General features: G+C 46.0%; 1 protein-coding gene across 1 annotated transcript in view; it reads right to left on the minus strand.

Moving 5' to 3' along the window:
- Positions 1-23,472, minus strand: part of LOC121618663 (neuronal PAS domain-containing protein 3) — a 269,085-nt gene that overhangs the window by 135,988 nt on the left and 109,625 nt on the right. The window contains exon 3 of the mRNA XM_041954202.1: positions 22,476-22,720. Coding sequence (XP_041810136.1) covers positions 22,476-22,720 — 245 coding nt within the window. The remainder of the gene's footprint in view (positions 1-22,475; positions 22,721-23,472) is intronic.

The raw sequence follows: 23,472 nt of genomic DNA on the forward strand, positions 1-23,472 counted from the left end.
TCAGAAGGGAGAAAGAGAAAGAGAGATAAATGGTAAGAAGGGGAGAGCAAAAAAGAGAGCTAAAGATGGATGGAAACAGTAAAGTAAGGGTGCAAAGATGGAGGAGAGAAAAGAAAAAAACTGAATCCAAACACAGAAAGACTGAGAGAAAAGTGCAGAGGTGAAGAGGTCACATGGAGGAAGAACAAAAAGATAGGAAAGGATGTATAGAGAAGGAAAAGAGGAGAGGAAAGAAATGTAGGAAAGGACAGAAGAGACTGAAAAGGAAGGAAGGACAGAGGAAGAGGAGGAGAAACTGTGAAATAAAAAATGGTTGCAGATGAAGAAGATATGGAGGACAGAGCAAAGAAGGAAATGCTGGAGGGAAGGAGAGAGAGGAGAGACAGGAGAGAGAGGAGAGAGAGGAAGACGAGTGCCAGGGAGTAATTTTAGAGTTGGCTTGTTTCCCGGGGAGAAAGAAAACAGAGAGAGAAGGTCAAAACCACAATCCAACAGAAGGAGTCAGCCAACAAATGAACCAACGAATAAAAGGATGAAGAAGAGCTCGAGTTTCCTCTTTTACATCATCGCCGTGGTTTCTACCTCACAGCTGATGTCATCGTCATCAGGCCTCGCTACTTACTGTACATCGTTAAAATAAGTAAAACCAGGCAGGTGGTTCAGGATCAGGACTCCAGGCGCTCATTCCCGAATGAGAGAGCGCGAGCCGCGTTCAGGAGCTGCTGCATCGCTCCGACTTTACAGCAAACATCGAAGAACGACGACCCGGCTCCTCAGACAACACGTCAGAAAACCTGCCTGGGATGGAGCGACCTTCCCTCCACCTGCTGCAGGAACGAGCACAGCTGTGACGGAGCGGCCATGAGCAGAGTCACGTGACCAGAGGAGGACTGCGCTGTTGGGTTCATGCATTGCTTCGTGTCCTCTGACCCCGAGCCGCCGGCGCAGAGTGCGTCTTCGGGACAGGACGAGCGGAGGAGGACATTTCTCGAGCGCCTCCATCGGCCGAGAGCGCTCGTCTCCTCGGCCGAATGCTCTTCACCGCGGCCCCGAGTGGACGTTTAACCTCGCCACTCCAGCCGTAATAAGATGGATATTATCGCTCCATCGAGGAGAGGCTGGCGCCGCGGCGGAGAGGAGGAGGGGAGAGAGGGGAGAAAATAACACTCACCCACATCTGAGTGGAGTAGATCTGGTGGAGATAATGAGGACGAGAGACAGAGAAATGGCTGATTATGGACCAGTGTGTGCTCTCTCTCTCTCTCTCTCTCTTTCTCGCACACACATTGGGATGCTCGCTCGCTCGCTCTCTGCGTTTTTGGCTCACAGACACAAAGATGAAGGTGTTGCCGCTTGAAGTGCAACATCTTGTGATCCAAACAACATCACAGATGAACTCCGTCACCGCCGCCTTTGATGCGGGCTGTTCTACGATCTGCTGCCAGGTTCCCGGAGAGGCCTTGTTGTTCCACGTTAGCTTTGTCACAGCGGCGCTGCTGGCGAGCGAACCGTCGCGGCGAGCTGATTAAAAAAACTAAGCACCTGTAATGTATTCTAGTGAGCAGCAGGCAGCTCGCAGAAAACTCAAAATCAAGAGACGAGTTTGTTTCACAGATGGATTTTATTTGTGACGTTTTGCTCATCGTCCTTGTTGAAGTGAAAATGAAGGTCAACACACACGACGGCAGAACATACAGTGAAACATGCAAACATCAGGCCCATGAGGAAGCGATCCTTACATCAGTGTCAGACCTCAAACTGTCTCAAATACAAGAAGACCAGATGGCCTTCACTAACCGCACATGTCATCGTTTGGCTTTTAAAAACAACGTATGACGTCTTTTATCAGGACTGGAAACAAAACTCAGGTGACATCACCTGGTTTATCCCTGCCGGGAAACCAGACTGTTGCCTTTACATGGGAAACTACCAGGCTGACCAGAAGACCAGACAGGAGACCAGACAGGAGACCGGACAGGAGACTGGGCAGAAGACCGGACAGGAAACCGGACAGGAGACCGGGCAGACGAAGACCGGACAGAAGAAGACCGGACAGGAGAAGACGGGACAAGAAACCAGACAGGAAACCGGACAGAAGACTGGAAAGGGGTCCGGGCAGAAGACAGGACAGGAGACCGGACAGGAGACCGGGCAGAAGAAGACCGGACAGAAGAAGACCAGACAGGAGAAGACGGGACAAGAAACCAGACAGGAAACCGGACAGAAGACTGGAAAGGGGTCCGGGCAGAAGACAGGACAGGAGACCGGACAGGAGACCGGGCAGAAGAAGACCGGACAAAAGAAGACCGGACAGAAGAAGACGGGACAGGAGCAGACTGGAGAGGAGATCAGACAGGAAACCGAACAGGAAACCGAACAGGAAACCGGACAGGAGACCGGGCAGATGACCGGACAGAAGAAGACCACACAGAAGAAGACTGGACAGGAAACCGGACAGGAGACGGGACAGGAGACAGGGCAGAAGACCGGACAGAAGAAGACGGGACAGGAAGAGGGCCATCGCAGCAGGACATTCCTCACAGATTGATCTCTCTGTCATATTTCAGCAGTGATATTTCTGTCGTATAATATCAGACTGCTTCATTCATCAGATTCATCATGTGATGCAACGACTGTAAATATAAAGAACGAAGCTGCAGTTAGTAACAGATGTTTAAATGGTGGAACAAATGAGTGATTATTAATAATTAACTCATCAAATATTGGTACACTGAATTTTTCTGGAGCTGTACAAATTATAATCCCCCCCAGCTCTCCACCTCTGCATCACTTACTCTGACTTTTATTCTCGCTTTTACTTCCTGTTTCCGTTCTTCCTCCTCTCGCTATTTTCCTTCCTCTTTCTTAACAGTTCTCTCATTCTCTCACTTTTTCATATCCTAAAGGAATGTAATCACCTGCAGGCCCCTCATTCTTAACTACCCTGCACACACACACACGCACACGCACACACACACATGCACATGCACACACACACACTTTTGTGCAGGTGGCGGTGTGTGACGTTGACTAATGCAATGCTGGTTCAGACATGTTGGTGTTAATCGATTAGCACTGCAGCTCGACAGCATGAGCGCGCACGCACCCACACACACACACACACACACACGCACACACACACGCTCATACTGCTGCCATGAAATCAACGAAATGGAGAGAGAAAGACAGAAAGAGAGAAAGACAGAAAGAGAGAAAGACTTTGGAAATGGAAGAGAAAATAGTAAAAAAAAGAAAATAGAAAAAGATTCTCAAAACCAAAACACAGACAGACAGGCAGGCAGACAGGCAGGCAGGCAGGCAGGCAGGCAGACAGGCAGGCAGGCAGGCAGGCAGGCAGGCAGGCAGGCAGACAGACAGACAGACAGACAGACAGGCAGGCAGGTTTTATAGAAAGTAAAGTGGTGGATCAGTAAAGCAGTGATAGGGTGCAGCAGAGAGAGCAGGTGGAGCAGCAGTAGAAAACACAGCTGCAGTAGAGAACAGTGTGTGTGTGTGTGTGTGTGTGTGTGTGTGTGTGTTTTGCTGTAAATGGAGCTGATATCTGCTGCCTGCATCACACTGAGATAAAACCTAAATAAGTAAATAACAGACAAAACCATTTTTCAGCACAGCAGCATCTGATCTGTGTCACTGCCTCCTATCAGAGAAACAGAAAAGAGTTATGAGCCGTCGATGGCGAACCGGAGAACATCGTCTCCTGATTGTTTGCTAACTTTTTTTAAATGTATGCAAATTACTTATACGTCTATGCATCATACGGCTGAAAACACCACTTTTATCCACAGGGTGGTGCTAGCTATGAGGTCGTTAAATCTGAAGGGTTCATCCTCTGGAAAGTAGGAACGTGATCAGGACAGCTCCTCACCTTGACCTCTTGGTGAGGAGCACCTTTAGCTTCATGGTGTCAAGCTAGCAATAATAATATACAACGTCCAGTTTGACTTTCAAAATAAAGCTTGGTGAGAACGAAAAGGTCTCACTTTGGTTCGGTTTAGTCATGAAAGCTATAACGTTACTCACATGGAACATGAACCCCCAGTCTCCAGGGTCAAAGTCCTGTTCTTGACCCATCCAACCACCCCAACCTCGTCCACACGTGGACCTCACTCTTCATACTCACTGCTGGGACTGAGGACGGTCTGTCTGTAGAAATCTACCCTGTACGTTGACAAATGATGCTAAAGGTGCACCCGGTGCCTTAAAAAGGAGTCCTGACCAAGCGTCCGTATGTGACGGGTTGGGAGTGAGAACAGGTTGGAGGGACACCAGAATGATTAGGATTCATCCTCTGGGGATCATGAATATCCACCACATATTTCAGTGTCTCCTGCATCAAAGACGGACGTCAGACAGACGGACTGACGTGCTCTTTGCTCAGCTGCAAAACATTACCTTCAAATGGTGCAAATGCTGCTTTATATATAGCAACATGCACTGTGTGTGTGTGTGTGTGTGCGTGTGTGTGTGTGTGTGTGTGTGCTACTGCAACAGACTGTTGCCCACTAGGGAGCGTCATTAAAGAGACACAGTTGTGATTAAACTGTGAGTGTGAGGGAGCGTCATTAACAACAGTGCACTTGCAGCAAAATGTCATTAACGAGCGCCACGTTTCAGGAAGTGTGAGGAAAATGGAGGCTACAGGACTGATTCACACGTTCATGGGACGTTCACGCCATGAAGAGGTCAGCAGAGCATCAGCTCAACTCCAGTGTCCACCTGTTCAGTCTTCGCCGACTCCAACACGAGCTCATACAGGCCTACAGGCTTACCGGACCTTCAGCAGTCCAGTTTGTTGAGGTTCAGGTCGAACCGGACTTGTCACGTCGTTAATGCTGTAAAACTGTCGCGAAACGGTTGCTAAGATTTGGAATAAGCATGTTACTGTACGTGACGTCACATTCATCCATCTACTCCACCTCCTCCATACGAAGACTTTCTTGCTCTTTATGTTGACTGACTTCCTCGTTTGCTCCCAACATAACGCCTCCAGCCACTAGAGGTCACCATCTGACAACATGGCTGCTTGTACGAACATCCTGTGTGGCTGTTTTTCTGATGAGGTTAGAAAAAAAACCCCAAAACAAAAGGTTTCTGGTGGCGACACGAGACGCACGAGGGACAAACCAGCTGGACGCAAACACACAGGAGACATTCATGAAGCTTTGAGCTTCACTGAAACCAGGTTTCTGGATGCAGTTCAGACCTGCTGCGAGAACGAGAGGAGAGATTCATGCAACCCCTGCAGATTATTTACAAAAACAATCATATCTGTTTGAACACATCTGTGTGTGTGTGTGTGTGTGTGTGTGTGTGTGTGAGTGAGTGCGTGTATGTGTGTGTGTGTGTGTTTGTGTGAGTGAGTGTGTGTGTGCATGCATATGTGTGTGTGTGTGAGAGAGAGAGAGATAAGCTATCTGGTACAGTAGAACTATGATGTATGGTTCTCATCCCCACACTGAGACACAGCACTGATAGCACACACACACACACACACACACACACACACACGCTGATGCAGAGGGTTGATAACTCTCCAATAAACTGTCTCACACACAGAAACTTACTAAGTACAATCATAGGGTGTGTGTGTGTCTGTGTCTCTGTGTGTGTATGTATGTGGGTATGTGTCTATATGTGTGTGTGTGTGTGTGTGTGTGTGTCTGCATATATGTGTGTGTGTGTGTGTGTGCGTGACTGTGTGAGAGACAGCGAGAAAGAGAGAGAGAACAAAAAGGGAAGTTAAACTTCAAACAGGAGCCTTGATGTTGATATCATTTAATAACATCAGATCCTGCACACACACACACACACACACACACACACACACACACACACACACAAAGCTCTCATTAGTCTTAACAGCAATGGTATCAGTTTGTCTGAGTGTGTGTGTGTAAGAAAAGACTGAAACAAAGGCTGTTAACACATGAGAACATGAGTCTTCTGACCCCCCCCCCAGATTCATAATCAGTCTCTTCTCTGAAACACCGATTTGTTTGTGTCTTGCTATGGGCGTGTGTGTGTGTGTGTGTGTGTGTGTGTGTGTGACAGCAGTGTTGTTTCTGAGTGATGCAACACTGTGACAAAACTAAGAAATTATGTATTTCATCTATTTATTTTGTCCTGATTTCATCCGACAGACCAGCTTCTTGTCTGAAGAAAGAAAAATAACTAGAAATCTGACATTTGAGGTTTTTGGTTTTGACCTTCTGTACTTTGTCCTGAACGTGATTCTTGACTTTAGTCTCTTCATTCACTTCCAGCACACATGAAGAACCAGCGTGATGTCCGACGAGGACAGCGTCCATGCCACTGATGCATCAGTGTGAATGCCGTGAGGAGCTGCTGCACCTGTTGCACCTGGATCCTCGTGCAACGTTCAGAAAACATCCAGCAGGACACATCGTGTGGTTTTCTCACTGCATCAGTTTGCACTGCGCTTCACGGAGGAGAAGACGGAGGAGAAGACGGAGGAGAAGACGGAGGCTGACGCTCATCATCAGCACAAACACGAACATCAGAGAGCAAAACGCTGCACTTTCTTCCTCACAGCAGGACCTAATATTCATCGATCAGCATTGATCAGACCGTCAAACTGTTTTGACATGGACACACAGTGAGGCTGAACTGTTTCACCTGAAACCACCAAAAAACATCATGAAAGGCCAAGGCTCATTCATTTTCTACCTTATTTTGGCCTTTTGCTTATTCTGGATGTCTCACAAATACTCTTCCTCATAGTTTGAGCCATCAGTTAGTGTCTGATAAATCAGTGGATGCTAAGCTAAGCTAAGCTAAGCTCACTCTTCCTACCCCCCCCCCCCCCCCCCCCCCCCCACCTCTGCTGTTCCTGAGAGACTTTTTGTGCATCATTCTTATGAATCAAAGTAGAGGCTGAGACGTGGAAACACGGCGCCGCCACAGTCCCAAGCTTCCCGCCTGTGATCAGGACGGAACAAGCTGTTTTTGTGCAGCTGATAAACAGTTCTGCATGTGAAGGGAGAGTTCAGACGTGTTTCAGCGCGACGATCCGACTACAAGCTTCTTGACCCTGAGAGAATAAAACTCTGAGGAGGGTTTTCAGTAATTGGAAGAATAAAAGTGGTCAAAATGAGACAACATGAGCACAAAAAAATTCTGTCAGATATCAGAAAATCATATTTACCCCTTTTCTTTGATTCCCCGGAGACTAAACATACTGCTGCTTAGAAAAACTAGAAAGTTCTTCTGATCAACAACCTCATCAAAGTCAATTTAGCTCGTGTTTTTTTCCTCCTTAAAAAATATTAAAAAATCAATTAGTAAGAGTGCAGATCAAACGCTGTGAGTGACAGGCAGCCGGCGACAAATTAATCAGCGTCCTGAGGGACAGATGGCTTCAAAATGAACTTTCTCTGCTTTTAGCCTCAAAGCAACATTTTTTTCATCTTCGCCATGTGAATATACGACAGGCGAGGAAACAACAGCTGCAATTAGTCCAGCAGCAGATTGTCTTTGGTCTGAAAACACGAACGAGGGAAGGAGGAGATGGGTGGGATGAGGGAGCGAGGGAAGGAAAGTAGGAAAGAGGACGAGAAATAGCAAGGGATGAAGGACATTTCAAAAAAGGAGGCGTTTGGAAAAGACAAGGAAAGGAAGCAGGCAAGGATGGAAGGTGGGAGGGATGAAGGAGGAAAAGAGGGAGAGAGGTAAGAGGAAAATTAGACAATGAGTTAAGATAAAAAGAAAAGAAAAAATAAAGAGAAAGGAATAAGGACAGAAAGGATAGGGTAAAGGAGGGAAGGAAGGAACGGAGGGGGGGTGAGAGGAGGAGGTAGAGCTCGTCTCAATGAGAGAGAGAGAGAGAGAGAGAGAGAGAGAGAGAGAGAGAGAGCAGATCCAGAACCAGCACAGCAATAATTTCAGATACTCTAACTGTGTGTGTGTGTGTTCATGCTAATTAGCTGGCGCTAGCTGTGGTTGGGAAAACCCATAGACATGCTAATCAGTGATAGGGCTAACTGGCACTGGCAGGCAGAGATGTACTGTGTGTGTGTGTGTGTGTGTGTGTGTGTTATTCAGTAGTTCTTATTTTAAAAAAAAAGTTCCAGTGTCTGTAAATACTTTCTGACTTCCTGTTTGCGCCTCTCAGCTCCACATCTATTGGTTCCTGGAGACATCACTGGCAGTTTTAGCAAACAGATGGTAGGAAACAGGATGTTTGTTTGGGACTACTTTCAGTGGCGGATTGATCCACATTTAATAACTTTTCATCAGATTTGATGACAAGAAGAAAAGACTGAAACATTTTCATTAACAAATGATAAAGAAACGGGGGGGGGGGGGGGGGGGGGGGGGGTGGACCTCATGGGCCTCGTAGTTTTAATCATCACTGAATTAGTTAAATTTAAACAAACTGCTTCCTGGTTTGGATCATAAAGACTGCTGCACAGAGGGTCTGGTCTGCTCCGGATTAGGATGCAAACAGCATAGAAAATACTCACAACAATAACAAAAGTCTCACACCTGAACCCGCACACCTGAACCCACACACCTGAACCCGCACACCTGAACCCGCACACCTGAACCCACACACCTGAACCCGCACACCTGAACCCGCACACCTGAACCCACACACCTGAACCCGCACACCTGAGACACATGAATGGAACAAGGTCAACACGCTGTATCTTTTCTTTCACACAAAACTGTGCTTCACCTCATTGACCCTTCTCAAGTTGTTCTATAATTAAAGGGACTTCCTGTTCAAAATCCTAAGAATTAAAACGTTTGATGAGGCCGTCTGATCCTGCTTAACAGGTACAAACTCTAATAAAACCAGATCCAGCATAAAGATGGAGGGTGGAGCGATGGAGAGATAAAAACGGAGGCCAGACGAATGAAAGCAGAAAGATGGAAACAGATGAAGGATGTGGATGAGATGGAAAGTCGGAGATAGAGACAGATAGAGGGGTGGAGGGCTGGGAGGGGGAGGGCTTCGGAGAGCAGTTATGAGTGTTATTAAGAAATGGCTCGGCTCCTAACGGAGCGTTCAAATGGCGGTACAGCTGAACGCTTCACGGCCCAGCAAACACAAGCTCGACCGCCCTCTCTCTCCCATCTCCAGTTGATCTAATTCTCTCTCTCTCTGTTTCTGATTCATTCATCTCTCGCTCTCCGTGTCCTCCAACTCTCCCCTGTTACGTTTTAAATTGTAAAAATCCATTCAATCCATTGGTTTCGATCGGGGAGTGCAGCGGTCTGTGTGTGTGCGCTCACATTATATACCTGCACATTGCGGCTCTGTGAGTGTGTGTGTTCATCTCCCTGTATGCCGCCGCGTTTATCTTTCTGTGTGTGTGTGTGTGTGTGTGTGCGACAGGCAGTAAACAAGGTAATAACAGTGCTGAGCAGGACTCTTGCAGACGATTCACAGCTATCGAGAGCTTTGATTGGAGCGAGCATCTTCCAGCGTGACATTACACGTCCTCACTTTATATTTCTGTAACCGTGGTAATGGTGACTGTGCAGGATTTTGTCTTTTAACATTAGAGCAACGTAACATCTGTCAGACTGCCGATCATTTAACTTCAAACTGATAAAGCTGCAACAGATCTCATTCTAAGGATGTGTCTCTCTGTACTTTCTGACTTCCTGTCTGTGGCTCTCAGCTCCAAGCTCATTGGTTCCTACCGAACATGTGACTCTTCACAAACGCAGATATTTAGTTTCATGTTTAAAACGCTCAAACAGCTGCTCGCTGTTAGTTTTAATCAAACAAACAGGAGGAAATAGAGCATTTGCAGGGGACTATTTTCAGCAGCGGATTAATCCACATGTGTTTGCAGCAGCAGGATGGCGTCATGGCCCCCCCACATCAACCAGTCACATTTTCAGATTTTTAAGAGTATTTCAAGCTGTGAAAAAGAAGTAATTCCTCCTGTAATCTCCATTAAAAACTGTGATTATCACCTTCTAATGCCACAAACATCCCACATAGCAGCCAGATCTTGGTTGGACTCGAATATTCATGATGTTCACACATAAAACGCTACAATCCTAATTACAATCACTCCTTTTGGCCGGAACAATTAATCTCGCCGGGAGAAATTCTGCAACAGTGGACGGCTCCCAAATTAATGAAACATTCAGATTGATTGTTTGCAGTTAATTTCCTTAATTTTCCTCTGCACAGTTCTGGACGTTTCATTACTCCAAAGTCTGTGAGCACATTTCAATTTTACATTAAATTACACGTTTTCTGCTCGCGTCACATGTGGAATCACATTTTTCTTGACGGGACACAAAGTCCGGCCTTTACATCGGTGTTATCTCCTCACGTATATTGTGACCCCCTCCCACTATAGGCACATACACAGTTTCCATGGTAACTATACATCTATTGTTGGTGTGCCCCATCAGGAGAGTTTGAGGGTAAAACTCGACCCCCCTGGCGACTCCCTCGGCTCCCGTCCAGTCCAGTTGCGTGAACGGGCGATCGGCGCTGCAGCTCTTTAAAAAGCTCCTGATTTCCTGGTTTATTCTGACATTTTGATTCATGATCATCTGCAGGAGAAGGGAAATAATTAAAGAATAAAAAACACCCTTTGAGACAAACTCAGGCCGCTTAACTAATTACCAACATATATCACCACCGGCTGCGACAAGCCAATTACACCTGATTGGAAATACTTTACTTTGTTGAACACGCGCTTTTCATGTCGGTTTTAATTCAGTGTCAAAGCTCGGCTTTCTGAATATTAGAGTGGATGATTGACTGCTGCGGGCCTTACGGTGTACAGTACGTAAGCCAATAATGTCCCATTTGTCTGGTATGGAGGGAAAGCTAAGGATAAACAGATTAGAAAAAGACATCAGATGTATAACTGGGTTAGTAAGGACATCAGCTCTAATGGCTAAACGTCCTTCACAAGAGTCTCACCGTGATTAATACAAAGTGATACCAATGACTGGTGGATTTCCTGGAAACAGGAAGTGACAGGCCTGATGGGAAACATCAACAAAATAAAACATACAGCATGTATGGAGTGTTGAGGTTATAATGTTCATCTTCAGTTAGACTCTGAAGGTCTACCAGACTCTGGACTGATCCCTTCCATCCCTGAAACCAACATGAAACCAACATCACGACTCTTCAATGAAGACTTTGTCCTTCATTCCTTGAATGTTTTGACTGAACGTTTCTCTTTAGTGGTGGATTTCCTTGAGCTTTAAACAGAATTAAACTGGAAAACAAAGAAAAAACAAATGTCTTCTAATAATAGTAAGACATATATAATAAATGATGTGTATTATAATGATGTTTTGGCCGAATGCAGTGAAAAACACCTGAAACCCTCTGAAACAACTCTGCAAACACCTGCGAGTCCACGACGACAGAAACCACACAAAACATCTAAAATGACCAACACTCCCTTGAGAGCCTTTGAAATGAGGCAGGAAATGAGGGAGACAGCGATGCAACACGGGTCCCTGAACTCCAATCAGGGACTTTGTGGTCCATGGTCGGCGTTTTAACCCTTTCATAGGGGGGAAACTCCTCAAAGACCACCAAACAGCCTAAAATAAAACCTACAAATAGGTTTTGAAAACTTGATATACCTGAAATCTCCAGCAAACCCTGCAATTACTTGGAGACCCCCATAGGCTCCTAAACTCCCTGCAACCATCCATAAAGTCCCTTGAAGAACACCTGGAAGAGTCCGGAAAAAAGACAAAGACTGCTGTCCTGGAGATCACAGATGAACCACGTCTTCCATCACCTGTGCACAGGTGGCTCGTGACACGGCGACTGAGAAGCGACCAGGTCCCCTCCCATTGGGCCAGGCCAATTCTTTCAGTTCAGCCAATGACAAAGCTCTGACCCGAGCACTTCCTCGATCATGCCGTCGCACACTATCAAAGTGTGGTGCAACCGGAAGCACAATCGTTGGCCTCTGTGCGATCACTGCGGAGGGAAAACGGATCCACGTCGACAAAAACATGTCATTTCGTGTGCAAAGAGAAGCGAATGGCGCTCGCTCGCTCGCTGCCTGAGCGTCTCCGTGTTCCAGTTAATTGTAACGTCTTTCAGGGTGCAAACAGAAACAAGCAACTATATTCCTGTCATTACAACACATTGTTGGACGACAACACTTCCCGGAGCTGTTTTGTGTTTGCCAACAAAATAAAGAAAAAAGATAGAGGAGGTGTTGGAGTAATTGTTTCCATGGTGATTATTTTTTCCTCTTTGGTGTGTGACAGCACGCAGGACGAGAGAGAGCGAGGAAAAAAAAAGAGATGAACGAAACGCCCGGCAGCCACGTCTGCAGCCGAAAGCAATTTCCTCGTCTAAATTTAGTTATGCAAAGCCTATGGGCATCATCAGCATTTGGTAATTAGTTTTATAATTACTGCTGTTTCCCTCTGCCGCTGTCAATCCATTTTTCTTTACACTGCGACTGGGGAATCAAAACATCTCACACTCGCAGCTGGCCAAATTACTCTCCGTTTATTAAGTGCGAGCGCGCGCCGGCAGCGGTTTCAGCCGGCGTCTGCGCCGCCGAGCCGAGCCGAGCGGGGCTTAGCCGGGGGCCGACGCCGGCACCGCAGGTTTCCGCGGCGAGAGAGAGAGAGACGAGGCAGAGTTTGACAAGTTTATTATGTGGAGAAGCAGCAGCTGCCCCGCTCGCCTCCTCTTAGCTCGGAGATGAGATCTGTGGGTAAAAGGCTGAAGTGATTACGACCGGATGGGGGGGTCTATGGGAAGGAAATAACAGCTATCTGCCGACATGTGCATGATGTAACCCAAATAAGTTCAGTCCTACTGTGCTTTAGTTTGGAGTCGTGCTGCTGTTATGAGACGGTCCTGCTGTTAAATGACGAGTAACCTGAATTGAACAGCTGGAGGGAGATCAGGGCGGTTAGCTTACAGACGGAAACGCCGGGCTGTTAGCTGGAGAGCGTCTCACGATCTGTCAACGCAACTCTGGATCGGCGTGTCTTGAAGCTGATGGCGCCACCTGAAACCCTCAAAAGTCCATTTTTTTTCTTCTGGAAGTGCTTCCTCCAGCGCGACAGAAACATTACGATGCTTCGATTGGATGTTGTTTAAAAATGTTTAAAAGCACGACGCCGCGTGCGTCATGGCTGCAACAGCACCACACATCCCTCCATCACCCAGAACCCCCGTCAGGGAGCGTCAGCCCTGACAGAACTGATCTGCTGCCTGCTGGTTTCTGCTGTCTGCTGGTTTCTGCTGCCTGCTGGTTTCTGCTGTCTGCTGGTTTCTGCTGCCTGCTGGTTTCTGCTGCCTGCTGGTTTCTGCTGTCTGCTGGTTTCTGCTGCCTGCTGGTTTCTGCTGTCTGCTGGTTTCTGCTGCCTGCTGGTTTCTGCTGTCTGCTGGTTTCTGCTGTCTGCTGGTTTCTGCTGCCTGCTGGTCTCTGCTGTCTGCTGGTTTCACAGGGGTGAACAGGTTGACGGGCTTCACGCTCTGCTTTATTTCAGGTGAAACGATGGAAATGTGCGTGTTCTCGTCTGACTTCTTTATTCGAACACTCAGATTCATCCGTGAACCGATGTTGAAAACGTTCTGATGAAATCTGAATCGTTGACCCTCGCTCCTCTCTTCGCCCCCTCTCAAAGCGAGTCCGGTTCGGTTCAGAATCGCGGCAGACCGCGGGCCGCCGGGCCGGGCGGGGGGAGGCGGGAGGGGTTTGATGCGAGCGGCGTGTTTATCCGGGTGTCGGGGTCACTGTGTTCCCTCAGTATAATGGAGGAAGCCATTAGCCCAGCCGGCAGGCCGCATCATAAAACCGTCAGCTGGTACAAAGAGACGAGATGGATCATAACGAGACGAGGCCCCCGCTGCTCTCCCTCGCCGTCTCTCTGCCTCTCTCTCTCTGCCTCACTGATAGCCTCTGTCTCTCTAATTGACTGTCTCGTTTATTTTTCTCTCTTTCTCCCCGTCTCCTCTTTATCCCTCTCATTTTTCTACTCAGCCTCTTTCCTCTGATGCTCCTCTTTTTTCCCCCCGCTCTCTCTCTCTCTCTCAGCGCTTACAGTCTCACTAAGCAGGAGGTTGATTTGTACGAAGCGGCAGTCTGGCTGTATGTAATGCTAAGTGGATGGGAACACACACACACACACACACACACACACACACACACACACACAAACACTTTCCAGCACAAGAGGAGTGAAATAACATCACAGTAACACGCAGTCGATGTTTCACAGCGTGATTTCTGACACGTCGCTGCGTCTGTCAGACATTAGCTGCAGCATCGTTCTGGAGGGCGATTTGAGCTCGGTTTGATATCAGAGCCGTCGACGCGATGGAAGCGAGAGTTTTAGGAGAGAATCGGGGTCTGCTGGGACAGTGGCAGGAAGAGACTGGACCGACTGTCCTGGGACGCTCTCTGGACTGGAGACATCGTGTCTCTGGACTGGGCTGCAGCAGCCGTTCATTACGTCATTCTGAAGCTGGTAACTTTCTGACCTGCTGCATCATTAACCCCTGAATGCAGATCAAACCGCTTTAATCCACATTGCAGCCGAATCACGCGTGCATTCCTCTAATGCCGGTTTGTGCACATTCAACACACACCTAGGAACCTTTGGCAGGCACTGGTTTCTCGTTGGACCGGTCAAAGTGAGAGAACCCCTGTTCTAATTGTTGAGCACACACCGTGTGATGGTTGTGAGCCAATTTTGTGGCTGTTTTGATGAAATAAATGATTTTTTTTCAGCCCTGGATAAGCGGAAGAAAATGGATGGATGGATAAATGAATTTTGAATATACAAAAAAAATGTTTTTACTGCAGTTAAGCATTGAAAAAGTGGACATATACTGTTTGTCTGAACCCTGTTCTAGTTGCTGAACCAACCTTAATGTATATCTACTGTATGTGCTACAGAAAAATTAACAAACTCCTCTTCAGGATCAATTTGAATGAAAACACAAAGAATTATTGTTTTAAATATAATTCTAAATAAATTCAGACGTCAAGGGGTTAAACCAGCGTGCGTGTGCTATCATTCAGCATACTTCTGTGTGAGCTGACAGTCGCGGACTCTTCAGACGCACCACCCAATGCGATCACATGACTTCCCGAGCGTCTGAAGCTGATGAGGCCAAAAACGATTGACAAGCTATCAAATTCTGTTTTATTTGTGTTTTATAGGAGCCATACAGGTTTTAAAGAAAGAGAAAAGTCTCATTATGCTAAGCTAACTGACGTTATTTACTTATTCACTCATTATTTACATTACGTTTCGTAGTTTCATGCATGTTGTGTTATTTATGTAAAAAGTAATGATATTACCATCATTCAGCCCACGGTATTTATTACTTCTTTCAGTCTTAATTAGTCTATTAATTATCATGCTAATGTTAGCTTTGCCAGTTGGTTCAGTGAGCTGCACGACAGTGTGTGTAGCTTTAATAATTATTATCACCTGATCTCTACCTGACTACTGTCTGTGCATGCTAGGACACACATTTACACACTTCATTATCGTGCTAAAAGCTAAAGCTAAACACAGCCTCTTTAAGCTGATAACTTCGCTGGTTCTTGGTTCCTTTTTCTCAAAGTACTTCTTATGTTCACGCATCATGTTTCGCTGTGACGTTCAACATTTTCCCTTTATCTTCTCGTTTTATCAAAAGTCCAATTTCTTCTGCACACAATTCTAAAACCTTGACAGAAACATTATGATAAGAACCATAAAATTGATTGTGACATGAATGAAATATGATATTATTTAATATTGTTATTAAAATCTTCTGGAATAAATGATCTCCACTGCAGTGGCTGCAACACAACTTTAAGTTTAGTGAGTTTAAGGTCTCGGCACTGAGGCACTAAGTTTGTTAACTGTGAGAGACCAAACTTTCCAACAGCTATCAGTCAATTTTTAAGATGAAAATAGAATTTATCTGATGTTAAACATTGACTTCTGGCTCCAGAAGCTAAAGTTAAATGATTAAATCAGCAAACCATCAATATGCACTTACATTAATAATGATAAACTGTTTTTAAAGGTGACACAGAAGAGAGTAAAAACCACATGAAATGACCCTGAGCACGCACGCGCACACACACACACACACACACACACACACACACACACCATGCTAAATCCCACCTTCTGCCTTATGAGCTCCTATACTGAGCCATAAATAGGTCTGTGGGTCTTATAAAAAATGCCATAATTTATATTTTAATAACCAAGAGAGAAGATATTTATACAGAATGCAGCGACAATATGAATGATGCACTGTGTGTGTGTGTGTGTGTGTGTGTGTGTTTACAATGTGTGTGCTCAGTTTGTATTTATGCAGGTATGTGTGTTCTTAATATGCACATGTTTGTATTTTGAGGGTAAAGTATTTCTAAAAACTGTGTATGTGTGTGTAGCGGTATGTGTGTGTATGTGTGTGTGTGTGTGTGTGTGTGCGCGCGTGTGTATGTGTCTTGATTGTAGACTGGCTCATGAAGTGTGGCATTTTGGTGTCTGCTGCTCTCTGCATGCATAATGAATAGCCAGGTGTCGGAGGGGGTCACACACACACACACACACACGCACACACACGCACACACACAGCAGACTGTCAGACAGACACACAGAAGCTGTAACATACACACACAATTGGACACACACACTGTATGTACATGTGCAACCGCACAAACAGCCGTAAATTCACACATAAACACTCCGACCAACATTCAGAAACGGTGAGCGGTCAGTCGTATAAACACACACACACACACACACACACACACACACACACACACACACACACACAGGCTGGGTGTCAGGATGCTCCAAAGGTCATGGTTGTTTGTGTGGCGTCCTGCAGCAGATGTGGAGACTCTCTGACAGGAAGTCAAAACCTCCAACACTAAACTGTAGAAGAGCAACTGATGGGTCAATTATTGCAAAGGTCAACAGGGGAGGAGGAGGAGAAGAAGGAGAGGGGGAGGAAGTTACCAAGATGAAGAGTGGAATAGGATGAGAGGAAGAGGGAAGGAGGAGGAGGAGAAGATAAGGGAGGTGAAGAACAGTGAGGGAGATTAAGTTAGGAGAAAGAGGGGGGAGGCAGAAGATTATTAAAGAACTGAAGGACTAGAGGAGGATGAAGAGGAAGGGGAGGAGGAGAAGTGGAGACACCAGGAGAAGGCGAGAGGAGGAGTGGACAAAGGTATGAAGATTAAGGTTGTTTAAAGATAAAATGTTGTGAAAAAGAGGAGGAGAGGAGGAGAAAGGGTAGAGCAGGAAAACCAGGTGAAGCAAGGCAGAAGGAGACGAAGAGCAAACAGGAAACAGTTAAAAAAAAAAAAAAGAAGGATGGAGAACAGGTCAAGTCGGGAGAGGAAGAGGGAGGGAGAGGAAAGGACGAGAAAGAAGAAAGATGAGAGATGTGGATACGAGGAGAGGAAGGAGACGATAAAAGAACAAAAGGGAAAAGAGGAAAACTGAAATCAGAGGAAGAGGAGAGGAGAGAGGGAAATGGGAGAGGGAAGGAGAAAGAAAGGGGTGGTAAATGGAGGAGAGGTGGGGTAAGAGGACAAAGAGGGCGATGAGGAGGAGGAACAAAACAAGCAGCGGAGGAGAAAAGAAAGGAGACACGAAGAAAGGAAAGAAAATGAAGAGTGGAGAGGAAGATGAGTCGAAGGGGATGAAAAAGATAAAGAGGAAGAAGAGGGAGAGAGAGCAGAGAACGAGGAGGGAGGAAAGGAGGTGAAATGAGTTGAGACGGAAGAACACACACACACAGAGACACACATGCACACACACACACACAGTTTGTGGTGATGAATAAACAGACTGGAGGTCAAACGGCTTCATCTCTGATAGCTGCTCATACAAAGGAGCGCTTCATTTATTTACCTGCACCTCCCCGCTGGACTCACTGTTTGGAAAACCACAGGAGGAGCAAACAGAGACACACGGAGTCTGATTCATCTCTGAGCATCCTGCTAATTAACCACGATTTTCTTATTATCAATACTATACTACTATTACATCATCACCATCAAAATCATCATCATCATCATCGTTTATGTTAATGTTAATTAGTGTATTGGTGAAGTTATTTTTAGTTTTTTTATTTTGTTTTTTATTGTTGTGAACATTTCTTGCCAAAAAATTATAATTTTTGACATTTAGAAAATAAGATGATAGAAAAGCAACAACAAAGCCGACAGCTGCAGAGCTAAAAGAGAAATAAAGAAATATAAACAGGAAAGAGCATGAGAGAAAGGATGTAGAGAGAGAGAGAGAGTGATGGAGAGATCAGAGAGAGAGGAAAGGAAGAAGAGAAGAAAAACAAAAAAAACAAAAGAGGATAAAAAGTCAGGAGAGAAAGAAAATTAATGAAAGAGAGAAGAAGAAAACAATATAAATGAGGATATTCTCAGTGGGTCAAACAGAAAGAGTATGGAGTCATCAGTAGGACTACCACACACACACACACACGCACGCACACACACACGCAGCCATCTTCATTACCTGAACCGATGCAGAGCAGCTACACAGAGGCCAAAATCAATAACTCTCTGCTGTACTGAACACTCTGCAACACACACACACACACACGCACACACACACACAATAACACAAAAGCGGCAACATACAAAACAATTACAAAGGAAAAAGTCACACAGGCGTGGACACACACAGTTCTGGAGGAGGATATTCATTCATTAGAGGCAGCCAATATGAGAGAGAACACACACACACGGCCCTGTACAGAGAGTGTGTGTGTCATGGTCATGCACTGTACATGCTGTTGTTGTGTGTTTTCATGTGTGTGTGTGTGTTGGTGGAGGGAGAATCTGATTAAATTGCACTTTCTGTGTGTGTGTGTGATATTCATTCACAAGGTGAGAGCGGCCTCACCTTGCTCTGTGTGTGTGTGTGTGTGTGTGTGTGTGTGTGTGTGTGAGGACCGCTCTGTGTCTCAGACCTTCACACTGAGGACATGGCAGCCTGATGCTGTCTCTCGTGTCCGTCGTCTCGTCACAGAAGCTCTTTGCTTCTGGAGACGCTGGTTTTCAGTCGCAGTCTGAGAGCGTTAAACGGCGAGACGGCGGGTTGCTAACGACACAAACATCTATCCATTAGATGCAGTTCTTAATGAAGGTTCAAGTGTTCAAGGGACGGACAAACATCACGATTGTCGGGACAGTTACAGTCCAGACTGGCTCAGGTAGTCCTGATAAACTCGCGCTGTGTGTCTGATGTTTAAAGCTGCTTTAACAGACTTATTTAGCCCCCCCGAGGGCAGCGCAACAAGCTGTAACCACATGACATATTATTACCTTATAAAGCTGTGATGAAACAACACGATCATCTCTTGTCCTCCTGCTCAATGTCAGTCCAGTATTCTCTGTCTTTTAGCTCTGTTTATGGTCTCCACCATCTCCTCACAGAAATATGTGGCTCTTTAGCTGCTAAATGCTGCGCTCTGTTCACCAGCTGGTTTCTCACTGTGTCCGTTAGCGAACAGCTAACTGAACACAGTAAAGCTTCAGGCCGGAACAGCGAGCTGAAAGATGCTAAAGCTGCAGACCTGAGGGGAGCTGCAGGGTCAGTGTTGTGTTCAGTGATCTGATCCATTCGCTGCCCGTCATTCATAGACAGCACGTGTTTGAACCCTCGTCCCTGTTCTGCGGTCAGTTTAAATCTGCTTAGCTTTGATTCGCCTGTCAGCAGAAGTGTTAGCACGCACACCTGAACGCCTTTAAATGGTTGCTAGCTGCTGACCTGAACTAAGTTTGAGGTGTGGAAATGTAAGACTTTAATGGACTCTGATCAGCCAATCAGAGAGCAGCGGTTTCCACAGCAACGGCATTCTTTTTTTCATGATCAGATGGTCATCAGAGGTGCTGCAATACAAACGTGTGTGTGTGTGTGTGTGGTGTACAGCTATCCAGTTCTAGAGCTCAGGACATGAGGACGTCTCTGCAGAGCGAGGACATTGAAAGGACTCAGAATTGGTTTGAAGGGTCAGGTTAGAATTAGCTTTAGCTTTAGCTTTGGGTTGAGGGTTAAATGATGCATTATGTCAATGAGGGTTCTCACAAGTATTGAAGTTCAAGCATGTGTGTGTGTGTGTGTGTGTGTGTGTGTGTGTGTGTGAGTGTGTGTGTGTGTGTGAGTGTGTCTTTTTGTGTGTGTGTGTGTGAGTGTGTCTTTGTGTGTGTGTGTGTGTGTGTGTGAGTGTGTCTTTTTGTGTGTCTTTTTGTGTGTGTGTGTGTGCGTGTGTCTGTGTGTGTGTGTGTGTGAGTGTGTCTTTTTGTGTGTGTGTGCGTGTGTGTGTGTGTGTGTGTGTCTTTTTGTGTGTGTGTGTGTGTGTGTGAGAGTGTGTGTGTGTGTGTGTGAGAGTGTGTGTGTGTGTGTGTGTCTGTGTGTGTGTGTGTGTAACTGTTGGTACAACTGAGTGTAAAATGTAACTTGATTCTCTCGGATGTAGTTCTGTGTTACAGGAAATTTCCAACATACACACCACGCTGCGAGCTCCAAAACACACACACACACACACACACACACACACACACTAATTTGGTGTATACGTTTCTGTTCTGTTCATTAAAATGCATGTGCCTCTTCAAAGCGCTGACGACAATGATGCCATCTGCTGTTGTGTGGTGAGGGTATGTGTGCACACACACACACACACACACAGTCAGAAGCATGCTCGTGTGTAGAAATGCACACACAAACACACAAACATTCACTTTCATCACACATTCCCACGTCCCGAACTCCAGTCTTGATTTTTACACATTACAGCTCTGCATACAGGTAAATATCCTGGTCCTGGTTCTCCCTGACGCACACACACTTAAACACACACACACACACACGCACACACACACACACACACGTACACACACACAGAGAAATTTCAGGCAATTTGCTTTCATCTTTGGGTCATTCCTACAAGCCCAAACGTCCCTTTTAAAAGCGAGCGCTCCTCTTCTCCTCTAAGTGCGTCGCACAAAGGGCCCATTTCAAAGGCAAATTCCACTTAGATTCACAAGTGCTGTGTATACTCTGGTACTCCAGGCAGAAATTCATCAAAGCTTAATGTTCCCTTCACAGAAAATCACTTAGCGCAGAAGCTAGCCGTCTGTGTGTTTGTGGCCGTGTGTGTGTGTGTGTGTGTGTGTGTGTGTTTGATAGCAGTTTAAAGGGCCACAGTCGCTGCGGCGCTGCTCGCCGTTGTTTGTATGTTCAGCTTCATTAGAATAAAAAGCTTTGTCTAAAAAGATACAAACACAAGCTCGTATGGAAGCTGGAAGAGAGACTGAAGCTGCTGTTACGGTTTAGTTTCCACTGACACTGCTGAGATGAAGTGGGTCACAACTCAGGAAAAACTTCGTCATCTCAAAGATACTTGTTATTATAAACAGGATGTGCAGGTAGTGATTTAATTTAAAGCTACTCTAAGCAGCTTTCTAATAAAAACAAGGCTGTAATAAGTCATTAATAGAATCTGATTGATTCTACAGAGACGTCAAAGACCTTGAAGTTTGGTTTTGAGTGAACCTGAAGTGAATTCTGGAGGCAGGCTCTGTGCAGGTGTGAGTGAGCCGAGGTAAAGTCTGAGTCCGTCCACACACTTTGAAAAGGATCATTTTCACTCGTCCTGAAGCCCGAAGCCTCCACGAAGGAGCGGCAGAGAAACTGCAGATAAACCAAAGAAGCGACTGGAACCATCTGAATCCAACCAATCACAGCTGCTCCAGCCACGACTCATGAGCTCAGTTTGTGCTACGTGATTGAAGGAAATCATCCAGCGTGAGCTGAGCGAAGCCGACAAATCAGTGAACCTCCGGAGATCAGATGACGACTTCAAAACTCCCACAATCTGTTATCAAATCTATCTGACATGAAGTGAAACGTGTCAGCAACTCGAAAACCTGCCAGTGACAGCTCAGCATTAATGCGTTAGAAACAGCTCGTTATGAAAACCGTCAGTCAGCCGCTGCTCAGCTTCTTTCAGACCACCTCTGGTATCTATTGAGCCAATTACAGCTGACACACCTGGGGGACAGTTTTTGGTGATGTCACAGAGGTGGAACATGTAACATGTAATATTTCTTATGTCAGAAAGTCGGTCTGTGGACAGTTTTTAGGAGGACTTTGGTGGATTCAGCTCCTAAATGAGACTTTCTTGCTTTAAATAAAGGAGAAAAAGACAAAAAAAACAAAGCGAGGAGCTACAAGCATGCTTTGAGCAGCCGACACATCACTCAGTGTGAAGGCACAACAAAGTCAATTCACAGTTTCCTGTTGGAACTGAAAGTTTTCTGCGTCTTTTCAATCTGAATCTTTCTCGTTCAGCAGTAGAAAAGCTTAGAAAGAGATTTATTCTATAAGGAATCATGGCTGCCTGGTTGATTCCTGGAATTGCACAGAGCCTCACACAACAGTTTAAAGACGAGCCGTGTCCACCCTACCTTTGACAGAGGTGTTGGGCGGCGGTCCCTCCATGCGCAGGTTCCACGGCGGGTCTCCCTGGTTGGCAAAGTCCCTCATCTTCAGGTAGCTGATGGTGAGCCGGATGATGGAGGCCTTGTCCAGCTGGCTGGTGATGGCGCCCGGCAGCGGCAGCATCTTGGCCAGTTCGTAAAACTCAAAGTTCTCCTTTCCCCGCCGCGACCTCGCCGCGTCCCGCGACTTCTCCTTCCGCAGAGCCTGCAGCCTGGACGGAGGGCAAAGAGCGACAGAGTGTAAGACATCTGAGTGAGGGGCGTGATTCACAGTCGAGACAAAAAAAAAAAAAACAGCTCCAGTCCAACTTAAAAAGAGAAAAAACATGTAGAGCTCAAGAGTCAAACTAACCCAATAATTAAAAGCATTTGTAGATGGTTACTATGGCACCAAAAGCTAAAATATCCTGACTTTCAACTCCTCGCATGATTTAAGAAAACTCGACCAAACTCTGTAACCCTGGATGATCTCCTCCAGAACTCCCGAGTACTCGTCTGTCACAGCAGCGTCTGTTAGCATCGCAGCGTCTGTTAGCACCGCAGCGTCTGCTAGCATCGCAGCGTCTGCTAGCATCGCAGCGTCTGTTAGCATCACAGCGTCTGTTAGCATCGCAGCGTTTGTTAGCATCGCAGTGTCTGTTAGCATCGCAGCTCGACAGCGCTGAAGCCGAGTTTGCTGCAGAGAGGTTTGCTTCCTTTGCCACAGCTCGTGTCAGTGTCCAAAATCTACATTTCAAGCTCAAATCTGGAGCTAAACGGACGAGAAGCGTTAAGAAAAATGAACATTTAAACATCTGCAATTCAAAGACAACTGGGAGGAGTCAGAACTGCTGCTAAATGCACCCCCGGTGAGGCTGATTCATTTAATATTTACTTATTTTTAATGTATTAGTGTCAGTGCTTGACGCTGTTTTTCCTTCTTCTAATGGCAGAGGGCGTCACACTGTAAAGCCGCCTGTGATTT

This window comes from Chelmon rostratus, chromosome 15 (assembly GCF_017976325.1).
Source record: "Chelmon rostratus isolate fCheRos1 chromosome 15, fCheRos1.pri, whole genome shotgun sequence".
Taxonomy (NCBI): Eukaryota; Metazoa; Chordata; class Actinopteri; order Chaetodontiformes; family Chaetodontidae; genus Chelmon; species Chelmon rostratus.